General features: G+C 35.9%; 1 protein-coding gene across 1 annotated transcript in view; it reads left to right on the top strand.

Annotated features, from left to right (window-relative positions):
- LOC126279049 (serine/threonine-protein kinase/endoribonuclease IRE1-like) overlaps nt 1–19,687 on the top strand; it is a 138,081-nt gene that overhangs the window by 113,817 nt on the left and 4,577 nt on the right. The window contains exon 15 of the mRNA XM_049979458.1: nt 1,771–1,962. Within this exon, the coding sequence (XP_049835415.1) occupies nt 1,771–1,962 (192 nt within the window). The remainder of the gene's footprint in view (nt 1–1,770; nt 1,963–19,687) is intronic.

Here is a 19,687-nt window from a genome sequence, read left to right as displayed (position 1 = left end):
CATCTCAGCTGCTCTGTTTCCATGTCCTTCTGCATATGCTATTACTTTCAATTTATAACCACATCATATGAATACTTTTGATTTTTTACCATTACAAAACTAGATACTATCAAAAATATTGTTCTGTTACCGATATCACAATTGTTTTCTATTTAAGTTCACTGACACCATAGACTACAATGACGCATCATCTAGACAGTTTTCTGAGTTTGTGATGGTGTAGTGGGAAGAAGACAGTGTTAGCAAGCTTATGAATCCTTGGAACTCATGTTTGTCACATCAGTGCACTGCTGCTGCCAGTTGAATCCAGTGTTGATAGATAGAGATAGTTTGCCCAAGGCTTCAAATATATGGCCATTTTTAAAACTGGCAGGAATTTTAAATCAAACACTGGACATTTTTATAGTAACTTCGAGTGCAAGATGCATCTGAATTTTGGAGGCCATTTTCAAAGCAAAAAGTGTGTCTTTTAGTATTTAAAATGTAGTACTCCTTACTGATAGTTCGACCTTGTGGCAGGAACTCGTGGTGCACTATGCTATTAAAGTGAAGAACACACTGCTCATAACTTTCACATTTGATCACAGAGGTTGAGTTATTTTTTGGTCTTGGCGATTCAAAATGCTTCCTCTGGACAATTGACCTTTAGTTTTGACATACTACTCTGAAATTCAGTTTTTGTTATGATACATATTAGTTGTTCTTCATTGCTGCTGACTTTTTATAACTACAAGTGTGCAACTGGCAGTCATCACTGTTTCTGTTCAAAGTTAAGAAATTTTGGATTTTGTTTAGTGCCCAAATCCTCTTGAAAAAATATCATGGCGTGACCCAGTTGACAATCCAACACCATCATAGACTTCTCTAATTATGATTCAGCAATTGTCCACAATCATTTCTTTCAATTTTTCCTTAATGTCATTGGCTGATGATTTGTTGGGGTGCCAAAAGCACTATTATCTTTAACATCTTCATGGCATTTTTCAAAAATGCTTATACCACTTGTAAACCCTTGTTTTATTCATAGCAGACTTGCTAAAAGCAGTATTTAACATTTATGAAACTGTGCTGCATTTATTCTGTTTTTAAATATCAAAATTTTATTTGAATTCTTTCATCTTCTTTTGTAAAAAATTAGTAATCAAAACACATGGAACCGCTCTGACAGCCAACAACAGATTAAACCTCCTTTACATGTAATGCTGGACAGATATTTTTCAGACATGTTTACCAACACAAGAACAAAAATCGCGTGAATCGATCTAATGCAATATTTGAAATTACAGAATACCCAGTACTTTTTAAATAGACTTTGGGGCATCTAATTCACAGATGATGCCGTTAAGTTTGCCTTCATAATATATACTGTATCACAGTGTACTTCATGCCAACATGCTGTGACCTTGCTGTTGAGACACGGGAGCAAACCTCATTGGAAGGACCACTAATTGGAATAGAGACATAATAAGAATAATGAGAACAACTGCCTTGCTGTAACAACTTATTTCCTTTCAGGTTTTTTAAGCATTCTCTTTTTTTAGATATTTTTTAAAAATTTGATATTGTTTTTGTTAATTTTAAGTAATATTTATGTATTACACAACTTATTTCAAATGTTATACCTTTTTAGGAATTGGCTTGATAAATTTCACTGCATTAACTGTGCTTTTCTCTTTTTAAGAAAGTTCATTGATGGCGTATGCGATTAAAGCTGGTCTGTGGCACGTCTAGGTTTGTTGTTTTAGTGCAATTTTCTTAAACTGGTTTCAGGATGTAAGTGATCACGTCGAGAAAGATGATTATTCAAGTCCTGTCTTGCGTGCCTTGGAGCACTGTAGCTTGAGTGTTGTGCGCTCAGACTGGCGAGCACATATCAGTGAGGACGTTGCTCAGGATCTGCGGAAATTCCGAAGCTACACTGGGAGTAGTGTCCGGGATTTGCTTCGTGCTTTACGAAACAAGGTATGTTTGAGTATCACAGTGATGTAATTTTTGTGCCCCTGGTCATAGGCTTACAAAGTCTGTGTTGCCACCGTGACATTTTTGTCTTTAACCTCTTCACTTCCTGCATGTCATGTACAAGTCACAGAACTGGTGGCTTTACCTACATACAGAACCCATGTAACAACAAACATACATGTGCCAGTACCTTGCCTACCTTCTGCAAGGTGCCATTACCCACTGCAAAAATTTTCAGTGCTGTGTGTCCTCAGTTAAATATAATAGAAATATCAGAGGGAACACATGCTGGTGCCCTGGAAGTAAAGAGGTTAATTCCATGTTCTAAGTGCCAGATCGCCCTACTAGGCAAAAATTAGTTATTTATTCTTTTTCAGTGCATAAGCCCCATGCTGCAGGAGATGTTAATTTAAAGTTGAAATTGCTAGTCATTTTATTTAAAAAGCCAATATTGCACAACATTCTCTTATTATTTAAAATTCGTGTGATGAAGCATCTATCACCCATGCAAAGTAAGAGCCAGTCTACTTCTAATGCAAATTAATTTAGAGGCCTTAACAGTATTCTTTTTTCTTGACCCTTTGCTGTCTTATTGCTATACTGTCAATGGTAAATGGCACACACTATTAATTGTGCCATCAAAGTGTAATGTTTTTAGTTGCAGCAAATAATATTTCACACAAAATATTGTTACTTATAGTTCTGCAAAATATGATACATGTCAAAACTTTCAGTGGGATAAAACAGATCCCACCTCTGCCTTGCAAAATGGCATCAATTTATCATTGCACACTGCTCACTATTTCACCTTTTTATTGGGGTAAGTAGCAGTGAAGAACTGTATTTGAAGTGCGAACACTAGCAGGCTTGTAATTTTGCCACTTTGTCTACACTATAAAACTGTGTAACACAGTAACTTAAGGCAGCCAGGTAGTTACATGGAGTATCAGAAAGATCCCCCCCCACATACACCCCCCCCTTCTCCCCCCTATCAAAACTACCTAATTTTACAAAGGTATACTTTTTTATGCACTGTCATGCTGTGAATCATCTGGATGATCTGAGTTGCGTTCCGTCTGATTTGCTTGCAATAAATGTAACTTATTTGCAGGTCCTCTGCACTGTTTTCAGTATAGTCATGTGACTATTCAGAAAGTTACCACAAGAACCTGTGAAGAACATTCCTCTGTATGGCAATCCATTGCAGTGTTACGTGGCTTTATGCTTAATTACAGTCTTACTATTTTATCAGTTGATTTGTTTTCACCACGTAACGCCTGCTGTTTACGTTCTTCTTCATTGCTGAGCGATGTATCACTTTTCGTTCTGATGCCGCAACTCTTCCTTTCCTATATCTTTACTACTTTTTATCTATATAAATGATGAACTATTGGTTTTGCCATTCAACAACTTTTTAATAACTGTGGAAGTATTACAGGCATCGGATCCCACCTAATGTGTCACCCACCTATATGTTTTATATGAACCTTTCAATACTCGATCGACCTGTTTACAAAGAGAAAGCAGGATATCTCTTCCTTTGACGTTGTCCAACAATGAAGCTCAACGCCCTCGCGGCCCAGGTTCTTCCATGGCTCGCAGTAGTTTGCAGTATTCATTTTATTCCTTGCCCACTTGCTGCTATGTCGAACTTTCGTGGTGATCGTTGGACAACGTCTTCCACGTTATCTGCACCATAAATAAACTTTCTTCCCACAGTATTTCTGAAAACCCAAAAACAAACTTAAAGAACATAATAATAATAACTGTTCTTACAATTATTCGTATAAGTCTTGGTCGATTTAATGAGGGGTGGGACAGGCCTAAGCCATGTGACACCACACCAGACATAAATTAATACCAAAACAGTGCAAATATCAAGAAACGATTTATTAGAGTTGATTCAGTCCTTAACATTTGTAAACCCAAAAATATTACTCTCAGTATAATTCAAAGATGTTATCACTCTCATTTTAAGCTGAGACAACTAATATTTGTAACTTCACATATAAATCATTCAGTAATCCTTAGAACAAAATTTTTGCAAGGGTATCTGTACTTCTAAAGTACTATGATAATTCAAAGTATTCCTGCTCACTAAATAGTTTTCCATCCACCTATTACTTATTTCTTACTTGGTGAATGGTTAGAAAAACTGCAATTAATAGCATCAAGCACTCCATGGAAACCTAAACAGCAGCAGCATATCACTAGTAATTTCACTCTAATTACTATGGCATGTGAAACTAAGTCATCTATCATTCTTGTTTATCTAGTAGCAAGTGACATTAAATATCTAAGGGATTCATGAGCAGCTACTTGTGCAGGTGTTTGAACTTCAGATGGTATACTGAACTGTTTTGTTCTAATTAACATCTAGCACTTATAGCCATTGTTAACCAAGCAAAGGTTTTATCCCTTACCAAGAGTAGAACACAGCACTGGTTGTCATTGCTGATTAGGCATAAGGAGGCATGTAAAATCAAATTTTTGGCTGGTATCAGTTAGCAAGAGTTCGTTTGAAATTACTTGATGAAATTGTTGTGCTGGACTGGGACTCATATCCAGCAATTACTCTCCCTATTAACTAACCGTGAAAAATGTTAAATATGGTTTCATTCACAAGTAATAAAGTGTGTGTATGTTTAAACTTGAACAGACATGACATTAAGTTTTGTGTTGGACAGAGAGTCAAACCCAGCATCTAATCAGTTTCTTAACTAAGCACAGCTAAGTACTAATGTGCTCCCTTTTTGAAGCAGAACTACTTTTGCAGTTAGTTCTAATCTCACTGGAGACCTAGATACCTTTTCAGCTTTATACTTCTTCTCTTACCGAGCTACAAGTTGCCAGAGTGAAAAACAGGAGGAAATATTAAATTCTCCAGCTTAAGTCTTCATGCATCCTCGGTTTATTACCAACTAGATCTAAAACTGAAAAAATAAAGAAATTGAGACATTACACCGTGTTCTGTGCTTACACCTACATCATTTTTAGTTTTTTGTGAACACACAATTTGAGTGATTTGTTAATTGAGTTTATTTATGCATCTACCCCCCCCTCCCCCCCCACCCCCACTGTCCCATTTCTATATGTATCTAGTAGTTCTGTAATGTTACTTGGATATTACACAGAACACACAGAATTGCATAGATCATTTTGAGGTCAAAAGTGTGTACTATCTCACTAATTCGTGATGATATGAACTTGCTTATGTTATGGACACATTTTTTATTTATGAAATATCCAGGTGCACTGCTATGTAAGTTGTTTGTGTTTTATTTTATTCACAATGAGCCCATTTCGGCAACTTGCCATCGTCAGGTGCTCAGGTGCTTATTATAATGGTTTTGTAACTACGAACTGAGAATTTATAATATATTCTTAGGTGTTTTACCTTACATGTGACATCGTTGCTGTCATGTCCTGTCTGTTTTGTAATTATTGATTCTTCCAGGTGTAGAGTGGACATATAAATCAGATGTTACTACGTTACTTTTCTGACAGTTAGATGACAGTGGGTCAGCGATGTCATATGTTTACATAGTTACCACTATAAACAAAGGATGTATGAAAGTCAGTTGTTTATTATAACTATTTTTCATGTAGGTTTGTTTCTGATTACGTTTTTGCCTAAAGTTGGTTTTAGTTTTATTTTACGTTTTTAATTTTTCGTAATAATTGTCATCTATGATTTATGTTGGTGTTCTGTCTCTGTTTTGCACTACTCATGTTATCGCTGTTGCTATGGATATGTGTTGTTTAGAGTCGCTGATATTAAATTTACCCGTTTTCCCGATTTATAATGTGAATAAAGTTTTCTATATAATTTTTGTGCTTTAGGTCGGTTTGTTCGTTCAGTAAATTTGTTGGGTTGCTGTATGCATGTGAATATATCTCTATTTCCTCCAGGATGTTCAACAGTGTTCCCTTTTGCGTGATATGTAGGATTTCAAGTGCTTCGTTTATGGGTTTTACATAGTGTTTCTCAGCTTGTAAATGTTGAAAAAATGTAGATGGGTTGTTTTCACTTTCTCCGGTGTGCTCTTTATATCTAATTTTGAAGTTTCTACCAGTTTGCCCTATGTAGAATTTTTGGCATGTGTTACACGAAATTTTGTAAACGCCAGGATTGTTGTGTATGGGAATTTTCGAGCTGCCGTTGTGGATTTTATGTTTGAGGTTGTGTGTGTTTTGAAATGCAAATGTGATGTCGGTTTTGTTGAATAATTTGTTAATTTTGTTCGAGATGTTTCCTAGATAGGTCGTGGTTACGTATTTTGTTTTCTTCGTTTTCGTTGTGTGTGTGCTTAATGTTATTTCTTTATGTATGTTGTGCCTTTCAGGTTTTGTTTTATTTTGGTATAATTGTGTTACAATTTTGGGGTCATAATCATTTTGCTGGGCTACGTATTCTAAGATTTTTATTTCCCTCTGGATTGCTTCATCTTCTAATGGTAAGTTTATTAGTCTGTTTAGCATTGTGTGAAAGAATGCGAGTTTGTGGGCTTTTGGATGACATGAGTGTGCATTAATAATACAGTCTGTTGTGGTAGGCTTTCTGTAAATTTGGAAGCAATGTTTGTTGTTAGTGTTCTTAATAGTTAGGTCGAGGAAGTTAATTGTTTTGTTAGTTTCGTGTTCTATGGTGAATTTCATTTTGGGGTGCAACTGATTGAGTGCTTTATGTATTTCGTCGATGTCAGTTAAGTTACCTTCTATAAGCATTATAGTGTCGTCTACATATCTGTAATAATATATGATTTTTTGATTAGTATTGTTTTTTGTTTCAAAAAATTTTTCTTCCAAGCTGTTGAGGAATATGTCGGCTATGGTTCCAGCTATACTACATCCCTTTGCGACTCCATCTTTCTGTGCATATATTTTATTATCAAACTCGAAGTAATTTTGGTTTAAGACATGTTTCGTTAGTTGCAAAATTTCTGTAGTGGCATGTATTGAGATTTTTCTGTACTTAAGTAGGTTTTGTTCTATGATATCTATTGTTTCCTGGATTGGGATGTTGGTATATAGGTTAGTAATGTCAGAGGATACGAATCTTGCATTTGGAGGTATTTTTATGTCCTTGATTTTTTTGGCTAATGTCCTGGAATTTCTTATTGTATATTTTTTGTTGTATGTGAAAAATTTATTAAGGAGGTTGTTTAGTTTCTTGCTTATGTAATATGTGGGACTGTTAACATTGTCTACTACAGGACGTATAGGAGCAAATTGTTTATGTATTTTAGGGTGTCCACGGAGCTTTGGTGTTCTGGGGTTCATGGGTATACATGTTCTTTTTTCATATTCTGTAAGTATTGTGTGACATGCTTTTTATGATTTTCTTGGTTTGGGCTACAAATTTGTTAGTAGGGTTTCTATTGATTTGTGTGATACCATTGCTACCAAAGAAATCGTTAACTTTTTGTATGTAGTCATTTTTGTTGATGATAACTAGGCTGTTGCCTTTATCTGACTTAATTGCTAGGGAATTGTTATTCGTTAATTTTTCATTAATTTGGTGTAGCGTTTTGTTCTCTAAATGGGTGTTATAGCTTTTTCTGATTTTGAGCTCTCTTTCTGTTATGTTTGCTATTTTGACAGTAATTTCATTTTGCTGTTTTATGGGTAAGTTTGCTAGGTCTAGCGCTACTTTTGCAGATGCTATTAGCTGTTTTTGTACACTATTGTGGAGTCTAGGTTTGATAGTATACTTTAATCCTTTATCCAATAATTTTTGTTCTTGGTCATTGAACGTAATTTCAGTCATGTTGATGGTTCTTTTATGAAAATTGAAAGGAGAGATTATGTCATTAGTTTTGGCAATGGGATATTGTTTGTCCATGAGACGTCTGATTTTACTTTTGTGTCTGGATCTGATCTGGGTGCTGATGTTATGCACATAGATGTTTATGAAATGTGACATGGTATCAAAAGTTAATGGAGTAGTATTGTTACTTAATTTTAGATGAGCCACATACATATCTTGATTTAGGTGTTCCTTATCAGATAGTTTCCTCTTGATTTCTTGTTGGATCCATAATTTTGCTCCATATTGTCTGATGCGAGGTACCAGTGCTGGGTCTGCTGAAATCTTGATGTTGACGTAGGCTGGGATGAGATTCTTCTTTAAACAAACCTTATTAAATTTCACACATTCTATGACTTTTACCATTTTTATCCTTATCCTTACGTATTTCAGTAAGTTCCCCATATCCATACGTAAGGATAAGGATAAAAATGGTAAAAGTCATAGAATGTGTGAAATTTAATAAGGTTTGTTTAAAGAAGAATCTCATCCCAGCCTACGTCAACATCAAGATTTCAGCAGACCCAGCACTGGTACCTCGCATCAGACAATATGGAGCAAAATTATGGATCCAACAAGAAATCAAGAGGAAACTATCTGATAAGGAACACCTAAATCAAGATATGTATGTGGCTCATCTAAAATTAAGTAACAATACTACTCCATTAACTTTTGATACCATGTCACATTTCATAAACATCTATGTGCATAACATCAGCACCCAGATCAGATCCAGACACAAAAGTAAAATCAGACGTCTCATGGACAAACAATATCCCATTGCCAAAACTAATGACATAATCTCTCCTTTCAATTTTCATAAAAGAACCATCAACATGACTGAAATTACGTTCAATGACCAAGAACAAAAATTATTGGATAAAGGATTAAAGTATACTATCAAACCTAGACTCCACAATAGTGTACAAAAACAGCTAATAGCATCTGCAAAAGTAGCGCTAGACCTAGCAAACTTACCCATAAAACAGCAAAATGAAATTACTGTCAAAATAGCAAACATAACAGAAAGAGAGCTCAAAATCAGAAAAAAGCTATAACACCCATTTAGAGAACAAAACGCTACACCAAATTAATGAAAAATTAACGAATAACAATTCCCTAGCAATTAAGTCAGATAAAAGCAACAGCCTAGTTATCATCAACAAAAATGACTACATACAAAAAGTTAACGATTTCTTTGGTAGCAATGGTATCACACAAATCAATAGAAACCCTACTAACAAATTTGTAGCCCAAACCAAGAAAATCATAAAAGCATGTCACACAATACTTACAGAATATGAAAAAAGAACATGTATACCCATGAACCCCATGACACCAAAGCTCCGTGGACACCCTAAAATACATAAACAATTTGCTCCTATACGTCCTGTAGTAGACAATGTTAACAGTCCCACATATTACATAAGCAAGAAACTAAACAACCTCCTTAATAAATTTTTCACATACAACAAAAAATATACAATAAGAAATTCCAGGACATTAGCCAAAAAAATCAAGGACATAAAAATACCTCCAAATGCAAGATTCGTATCCTCTGACATTACTAACCTATATACCAACATCCCAATCCAGGAAACAATAGATATCATAGAACAAAACCTACTTAAGTACAGAAAAATCTCAATACATGCCACTACAGAAATTTTGCAACTAACGAAACATGTCTTAAACCAAAATTACTTCGAGTTTGATAATAAAATATATGCACAGAAAGATGGAGTCGCAAAGGGATGTAGTATAGCTGGAACCATAGCCGACATATTCCTCAACAGCTTGGAAGAAAAATTTTTTGAAACAAAAAACAATACTAATCAAAAAATCATATATTATTACAGATATGTAGACGACACTATAATGCTTATAGAAGGTAACTTAACTGACATCGACGAAATACATAAAGCACTCAATCAGTTGCACCCCAAAATGAAATTCACCATAGAACACGAAACTAACAAAACAATTAACTTCCTCGACCTAACTATTAAGAACACTAACAACAAACATTGCTTCCAAATTTACAGAAAGCCTACCACAACAGACTGTATTATTAATGCACACTCATGTCATCCAAAAGCCCACAAACTCGCATTCTTTCACACAATGCTAAACAGACTAATAAACTTACCATTAGAAGATGAAGCAATCCAGAGGGAAATAAAAATCTTAGAATACGTAGCCCAGCAAAATGATTATGACCCCAAAATTGTAACACAATTATACCAAAATAAAACAAAACCTGAAAGGCACAACATACATAAAGAAATAACATTAAGCACACACACAACGAAAACGAAGAAAACAAAATACGTAACCACGACCTATCTAGGAAACATCTCGAACAAAATTAACAAATTATTCAACAAAACCGACATCACATTTGCATTTCAAAACACACACAACCTCAAACATAAAATCCACAACGGCAGCTCGAAAATTCCCATACACAACAATCCTGGCGTTTACAAAATTTCGTGTAACACATGCCAAAAATTCTACATAGGGCAAACTGGTAGAAACTTCAAAATTAGATATAAAGAGCACACCGGAGAAAGTGAAAACAACCCATCTACATTTTTTCAACATTTACAAGCTGAGAAACACTATGTAAAACCCATAAACGAAGCACTTGAAATCCTACATATCACGCAAAAGGGAACACTGTTGAACATCCTGGAGGAAATAGAGATATATTCACATGCATACAGCAACCCAACAAATTTACTGAACGAACAAACCGACCTAAAGCACAAAAATTATATAGAAAACTTTATTCACATTATAAATCGGGAAAACGGGTAAATTTAATATCAGCGACTCTAAACAACACATATCCATAGCAACAGCGATAACATGAGTAGTGCAAACAGAGACAGAACACCAACATAAATCATAGATGACAATTATTACGAAAAATTAAAAACGTAAAATAAAACTAAAACTAACTTTAGGCAAAAACGTAATCAGAAACAAACCTACATGAAAAATAGTTATAATAAACAACTGACTTTCATACATCCTTTGTTTATAGTGGTAACTATGTAAACATATGACATCGCTGACCCACTGTCATCTAACTGTCAGAAAAGTAACGTAGTAACATCTGATTTATATGTCCACTCTACACCTGGAAGAATCAATAATTACAAAACAGACAGGACATGACAGCAACGATGTCACATGTAAGGTAAAACACCTAAGAATATATTATAAATTCTCAGTTCGTAGTTACAAAACCATTATAATAAGACCATCACTTATCCATGTATTTACAGAGCACCTGACGATGGCAAGTTGCCGAAATGGGCTCATTGTGAATAAAATAAAACACAAACAACTTACATAGCAGTGCACCTGGATATTTCATAAATAATTATGTCATTAAAAGACATATTTCGCGCTGCGGGCCCCAAAGAACAGAAGACACATTTTTTGTTCAGTTAAGACAGTCTTTCATTAGTTTAGTGTAGAAAGCAGATAAAAATAAGAGATATTAATATTATATTCTGTGGTCTTGTGGTAAATGACACCCAGCATTAATCCCCTTAATTGCAATATTTTTGTTAAGCTCAACCATTATTTTCTTTTTATGACCTTAATGTATGATGATTCAATCCCTGTCTGGACATCCTGTTTTATATTTTCATGATTTTCTAAAACTGGTTAAGGCAAATGCTGAGATCTTTCCTTGGAAAGGGCACAGCTAATTTCCTTATCCATTCTTCCCAATCTTCTGCTTGGTTTCTAATGACCCTATGCTCAGTGAGATGTCGAACCCTAATCATCCTTTATTTCTTCCACATCATTGCACATTGAATGCAAGTCTTTAGTATGGAGTCTGTGCTCCCATTTCATCACATTTGCTATTTATTAGGTACCCTATCATGGACCTTATTGATAAAGCAAAAAAAACCATTGTTTTCACGAATGTAGCTTCATTTCAGAGCAATACTAATTGAAATGAGGAATCTATTTTCCAACATAATTTCCTCTGTAGCAGTCACCTCATGTGTGGCATCCACTACCTTCACTCCTCCATCAGATCCAAAGAGAACAAAATTTTGCAAATGATAAGACATTTTTCCATTTTGTGCTGCATTTCCAAATACATAAACATCAAACCTTGTAACCTTCAAGTATGCAACATTCAGTAAGTCACCCCAAGAACAGTCATAGTGAACCGTGTGGCAGTATCCCAAACAAAATCTCCATGAACTTCTCCAACAACCTAGTTTTACCAGGTAAATTTTTCTTGCAGTGGTAGATTACATACTCCAATATTCCTCACATGGTATGCTGCTTAAGCAATGGTCACAACGTTTTTGCTATGCAATTATATCATACGGAAAGTAGTTTAAAAAATAAAGAAAGGAGTGCGCTCTATATCTTGGCTTTGTGTTTACACAGTGTAACATTCATCACAAGACCATGAGCATACATAATGAGGTATATTGAATGGAGTGACCTTCTCAATGCCAACCACCATGGATTCTGAAAACATTGGCCGTGTGAAACTTAACTCGCACTTTTCTCACATGACATACTGAAACATTTGGATCAAGGCAATCAGGTAGATGCAGTATTTCTTGATTTCCAAAAAGTATTTGATGCAGTACCACACCTATGCTTGTTGTAAAAAGTACAGTCATCGAGTATCAAGTGAAATTTGCGACTGGATTGAGGACTTTTTGGTAGAGAGGATGCAGCATGTTATCTTCAATGGAGAGTCATTATCAGCTGTAGAAATAATTTCAAGTGTTGAGACCCTTGCTGTACATGTTGTATATTAATTACCTTGCAGACAATTTTAATAGTAATGTCAGACTTCTTGCAAATGATTTAGTTATCTACAATGAAGTACTATCCGAAAGAAGCTGCATAAATATTTGGTCAGATCTTGATAAGATTTAAAAGTGGTGCAAAGATTCGCAACTTGCTTTAAATGTTCAGAAATATAAAATTGTACACTTCACATAATGAAAATATGCAGTATTCTATGAAGGGGTATGAAATGAAATGATCACATACACTCAGTCGTGGGTAAAGCAGATGTTGGACTTTGGTTTATTGGTAGAATACTGGGGACATGCAGTCAGTCTACAAAGGAGATTGCTTACAAATCACTCATGCAACCAGTTCTAAAATATTGCTCAAGTGTGTGGGCCATGTACCATATAGGACTAACACAGGATATTGAACATATACAGAGAAAGGCATCACAAATGGTCACAGATTTGTTTGATCTGTGGGAGAGTGTCACAGAGATACTGAAGGAACTGAATTGGAAGATTCTTGAAGATAGGCATAAGCATCCCAAAAAAGTCTATTAACAAAGTTTCAAGAACCAGCTTTGAAGGAAGACTCTATGAATATACTACAATCCCCAATGTATCGCTCACATAGAGATTGTGAGGATAAGATTAGAATAAATATTGCACCCACAGTGACATTCAGTCAGTCATTCTTCCTGCACTCCATTCATGAAAGGGGTTGGAAGGAATTCTAATAGCTGGTACAGTGGGATGTATTCTCTGCCATGCACATCACAGTGGTTTGCAGAATATAAAAGTGGATTTAGATGTAAAAACATTTCTTCAGGGCAGCTCATGTCAGAACTAACACGTCCTTCAGGAACTTCCACATCCTACAATTTTGCCACTTTTATGCAGATGGCCATTATATGATATTATTTGATTGATTACAAAATCAAAACAAAAGACTGAGTTGGTTAGCTGTGGGGAAATGGAAATGAGGTTGGAAAAAAGAAATGAATGTATTGGACAAGTCATAATCCACCTCCAGGAAGCGAAAATTCTCATTTAGTGTGGTGCCTCCTCCATTAGGACAAAAACATGACATATCCAGATCTGGAATTTAGTGCTCTGCTGACGGATGGTAGCTTGGTACGCCTAATGTCTAGCTTCAGTTCCCACTTCAGGCAACTATTTTTAAGGGACACGAACAGATTCTCTTCATCTCTGGTAACACTAAGTGAAGAACATAATGTTGGACCATGCTTCCAAATCTGCATTAAACATGATGTCCCTTCACAACTGACTAGAATAGAGTCATTTAAGTTGGGCCATGACAGGGACGAAACTCGTGCCAAGTAGAAAGTCTGTCATCGGTAAGCTTCCTTACAGTAGAACTTTTGTATTATTTAATGAGCCAGTCTTCATTAGTGTCACAGGGCACACATTTTATTTGAACTTGAGATGTTGAAAATATTAGTGCCACCTGAATAGGCACATGTGTTTTAAGTGCCACTTCCCAGGTGGGAAGGTGCTCCAGTGCAGGATGAATCCAACCGTTACGTTAGTGACGAGGATCGGTGTGCCAGCGAATCTGGTTGTGGCTTATAGGTAATTTCCCGCATCACACTGGGTGAATGGTATCCAACTCCCCCCACAGTTACACCTTTCACAAGCATTTCAGGATCTTTCACTCTCATTCACATGAGTAATATTGCATGCTGACAGTTGGCGTACACATATTCCAACCCAAGGGATAACAGAGTGGTACTAAGAAGGGCCACCCCATAAATTAAATGCACCAAATCTGTTTCTAACCATATTGACCCTGTGCCAATGCAGGACAAACGCGCAAGAAAAAGAACGAGAAGGAGAAGGAGGAGGAGGAGACGAAGATTATTGCTGGACTGGGATAAAAACTTGGATCTCCCCTTTCATGGTATTTGACCCCTTCAGGACAATACAGTTCCTTCATTTTTTTTCCACGGTCTCTGGGTTTGCATCCTCATCTGTTACGAATATTTTCGCTATGTTATTTCAAGCTCTGGCGTGCAAATGCCTGACTATGGTTAAAAATTAAGTTTTATTTTTAACGTCTCTTCTTGTGTTGTCATAAATAATGATAGTAACCAGCTTCGACTCCCAGTCAGACACAGAACTTTTTGTTACATTATTTCTTTTTCAAACATGATACACACATATTGCTACTGGTGAAAGAAACTGATAGTTAACATATATTCGTGGCTAGAAAATAACAGCACCAAGCTCAAATTTCAGTGGGGAGAAACCTTAAATTTCAGTGGGGCAAAAGGTTTTTGTCTCACTATTTCGTGTTCCCACATCTCACTACTGGTAAAAATATTCGATATGTAACTTGTGCCATAATAATCCGATTATGTGTTGAATTCAAATCCTTGACCAACGCAAAATTTTACATTACATCATTTCAAGTTTCAAATTGCAAATGAAACCATATTTAACATGTTTCATGGTCAGTTAACATGGACAGTAGTTACTGGATAGGAGTCTCAGTCCAAAACAAAAAATTTTGTTGTGTCATTTCAAGTTGAAATTTTCTAACTGATATTGGCCAAAAATTACATATTTCACATCTCTTTATGCCTAGTCAGCAAAGATGATCGGTAGTGTGTGGATACTGATGTTTCCACGTAAATTAAACATGTATTCATCATTGAAAACTAAGCATAAAAGGAAGTTGCTATCTTCTCTCTACATGCACATAACAAATTCACAAAACTGTATGCATTGGTTTACCAACATCAAGGGCTTGCAGCAGTTGAATCCTGAGAGGTCTGAAAAACAAACATCCCTGCAAAACGTGCACAACAGACACACAAGTAATGGCTAACTCTTGTCTGGCATGACAAATAGATTGCTGTGAACCAAAATCAAAACTCTGCTTCTGGAACAAGCATAGCACAAATTTCCATTTTCTTGACTTGAAACTTGGACAACAAATGCGAGTCTGAGTCAACTACCTGCAGCAAAGAGGTCCCTCTTGACGTCCACATGAACTTAACCGCCAGCTCCAAGGTATAAAAAAGAAAAAGGAATTAAAATGTAATGCAAGTTTCTGTCTTCAGTTGTGTAGGAATTTAGTTTTGTGCTGTCAGATGAGTCTTTTTAAAACATCCTGTACTGTTTCTCCACCATTTCATCAGTTACGGATGGATATATATATATATATGTGTGTGTGTGTGTGTGTGTGTGTGTGTGTGTGTGTGTGTGTGTGTGTGTGTGTGTGTGTGTGTGTGCGAGTGTGCGAGTATATACCTATCCTTTTTTCCCCCTAAGGTAAGTCTTTCCGCTCCCGGGATTGGAATGACTCCTTACCATCTCCCTTAAAACCCACATCCTTTCATCTTTCCTTTTCCTTCCCTCTTTCCTGACGAAGCAGCCGCCGGTTGCGAAAGCTCGAAATTCTGTGTGTGTGTGTTTGTGTGTTTTATTCATTGTGCCTATCTACCGGCGCTTTCCCGCTTGGTAAGTCTTGGAATCTTTGTTTTTAATATATTTTGTTATATAGATTAGATTAGATTAGATTAGTTTTTCGTTCCATAGATCCATGTTGAGGAGATCCTCATGGATGTGGAACATGTCACTTTTTTTTAAAGCTGAAATAACAATACTAATAGTATAAATATATACAACACATCATTTGTTTCTATTAAAAAATTTGTCAGTGGAGTTGAAGGAGTTGGCCACTAGTAAGTCTTTCAGGCTCCTTTTAAACTGATCTTTATTTGTAACTAAATTTTTTATGTTTGCTGGCAAATTATTGAAGATGAGTGTTCCTGAGTAGTGGACCCCTTTTTGAACTAAAGTAAGTGCTTTTAAGTCCTTGTGCAGATCATTTTTGTTCCTGGTATTGTATGTATGAACTGAGCTGTTTGTTGGAAAAAGAGATATATTATTTAGGACAAATTGCATTAAGGAGTAAATATACTGAGAGGCAGTAGTTAGTATACCCAGTTCTTTGAAGAGGTTTCTACAAGACGTCTGTGAGTTTACTCCACAAATAATACGTATTACACGCTTTTGGTCTCTGAAAACTTTTGTTTGACTTGAAGAGTTACCCCAAAATATTATACCATATGACATTATGGAATGAAGGTAGGCAAAGTATGCAAGCTTTTTCACTTTTATGTCGCCTATGTCTGCTAACACTCGAATTGCAAATACAGATTTGTTAAGGCATTTCTGCAGTTCTGTGGTGTGCTCCTCCCAACTGAATTTATTATCAAGCTGTAATCCCAGGAATTTAAGGCTGTCAACCTCTTCTATCTGCTCTTCTTCATACTTTATGCATATGCTGGGTGGAAACCTCTTACAGGTTCTGAATTGCATGTAGTGAAGTCTTTTCAAGGTTATATGTCAATGAGTTGGCTTTAAACCATTTATTAATATCCATGAAAATATCATTAGCAGATCTTTCTAGAACTACACTCGACATACTATTTATTGCAATACTTGTGTCATCTACAAACAAAACTAACTCTGCTTCTGGCAGTGTAACTGATGAGAGATCATTAATGCACACAAGAAAAAGCAATGGCCCTAAGACGGATCCTTGGGGACACCACATGTAATTTCTTCCCATTCTGATGATGACTGATGACTTAATTCACTAGTCCCTTGCACTGACACCCTTTGTTTCCTGTTAGCGAGGTATGATTTGAACTATTTTGCAGCACTGCCTGTGACACCATAGAATTCTAATTTATTTAAAAGTATGTTGTGGTTTACACAGTTGAATGCCTTTGACAAATCACAGAAAATACCTGCTGCTTGTAACTTGTTATTTAATGAATTAAGTATATTTTCACTGTAGGTGTAAATAACCTTTTCGATATCAAAATCCTTCAGAAATCCAAACTGTGTTCTTGATAATATGTTATTTGTGGTCAGATGGTTGAGAAGCTGCGTGTACATTACTTTTTCTAAAATTTTTGAGAATGCTGGCAAAAGTGAAATCGGTCTGTTGTTTGATGACATCTGTTTATCCCCTTTCTGGAATAGAGGCTTAAGATCTGCATATTTCAGCCAGTCAGGAAATGTCCCAGTTATAATTGACTGGTTACACAAGTAACTTAGAATTGCACTAAACTCACAAGAAAATGCCTTAATTAACTTTGTTGATATTTCATCGTAACCACTAGAATGCTTTGTTTTTAAAGATTTTATTATGGAAGTTATTTCTTTTGGTGAAGTGAGTGACATATTCATGTACCTGAAGCTATTTGTAAAGGCTAGTTTCAGATATTCAAGGGCATTATTTCCTGATCCTGAAATGTTATCAATGGCTGTCCTTGAGGATTTAGTGATCCTAGTTGGAAAGTTTACAGTGTGAGTTAGATTGAAAGACAACATTACAAACTGCAGTAAACTGCAGTAAATGTTTACTGGAAGACTGAATTAGAAAATCTGTATTAAAGCCACCAGCAATCAAAATTTCTTTGTTTCTTATTGTTAAATAACCCAAAAGAGCTTCTAGATGATTTAGGAATAGATTATAATTTCCTGCAGGTGCTCGGTAAATAGTTACTATTATATAGGATATGTTATGGAACTCTACTTCTGTTGCACATGCTTCTAGATGCTGCTCTAAACAGGATTTATTAATTTCAGTGTTCTTGAATTTATGGCAGTTTTTAATAAATGTGGCAACTCCTCCTCCTTCCATATCAACTCTGCAGAAGTAGGAAGCTAGCTTAAATCCTGAAATGTCTAAGATATCTATACCAGTGGTCACTTGATGTTCAGAGAGGCAGATTATGTCAATTTGGTTAGATGAATTCATTTCATCGATACAAATGAGTAGTTCATCAACTTTATTTCTGAGTCCCGGAATATTCTGGTGTAATAAAGATAACTGATACTGCATACTAATGGGATTATAACTGCTTTGGTGAAGATCAACTGGCAGTTTCTGATTACTTTCTGTTAACATTGTTTAAATGGAGTCTGTATGCTAAAATCTGACTCATGTTCATCTGTTTTCTCAAACTGGGCGTGTCTGCCAATCACTCTTAAAACGCGTTTTCTATCCCCCTTCCCTGTCCTAAGAAAGGCATCCCTCTAACACCTGTGACCAATGGTATTTTACCACTTGCGACAGTGTCCCCTCTTAAGTTTCCTGCAATCAAGCCAGACAGTTTTCCCTTCCGCTATAGCAGCCAACATAATGATCAGTTCTGTCCATAGTGCCATTTTGTTTTTCCATGTGTGTTGTGACTGCTGTTAGTTTCTCAGTCTGTGCTCCACCTCAGAAAGACATATACATTGTTATTTACATTTGAGAAGAATCACCACTGCTTGACCTCCTATAAAATTCATAACTTTGAAGGTCTCATATTTTTTTACAGCTTTACCTATTATTTACACTGGAAAAATTTCTCAATTTCCTATAAAATTCATAACTTTGAAGGTCTCATATTTTTTTCCAGCTTTACCTATTATTCACATTGGAAAAATTTCTCAATTTCACAGTCACTGTAGTGTGCGCAACATAGTGTCACTGTTGCCTCTACAGTTACAGCAGAGTAGTAAGTTGTTTATGTTAGAACTTCAGCACTGGAGAAACTGTGGTGAAAGAATGGCCTTAAGGTGTGACCCCAACAGTGAGTCATTCATGCGAGAAAACAAAAATGTTAACTCTGAAAGTTTTCAGAGAAAATGGTGGTGGTGGGGTTCACAGGACTACAGCTGAAACATTATAAAGTTCCACAGTGAAGTGCAGTTGGCAGCAAAGAGTTCAAATGTTGAAAGGTTATCAGTTGACTTTTCCTGCTACAGAACTTCTGCGTGTCACCTCCTACTGCTATCTCCTCCAGCCTCATTAGTGGCAAGATCTCTGACAACTGAAGAGCCACATATAAAACATACTAATTGATACACAATCTCTAGTGAGCTTTTTGTGTATATGTGGTAACTAATATTCTTTTAATAAGAATTGCTGAAAGTGGGTACAGATGCTGTATAGAAAACAATACTGCATTGCCAGATACACCTCATATCAATATATTTGCTGTACGATGTGGATAAGTACAAGTATGGTGGAAAACTGGTTTAAGAATCTCTGAGAATCTTATAAGTTGCCTGTTCCTTTATTCAAACAGTGGGAAAT

This window comes from Schistocerca gregaria, chromosome 6 (genome assembly GCF_023897955.1).
Source record: "Schistocerca gregaria isolate iqSchGreg1 chromosome 6, iqSchGreg1.2, whole genome shotgun sequence".
Taxonomy (NCBI): Eukaryota; Metazoa; Arthropoda; class Insecta; order Orthoptera; family Acrididae; genus Schistocerca; species Schistocerca gregaria.
This window is presented reverse-complemented; position numbering and strand designations above follow the sequence as displayed.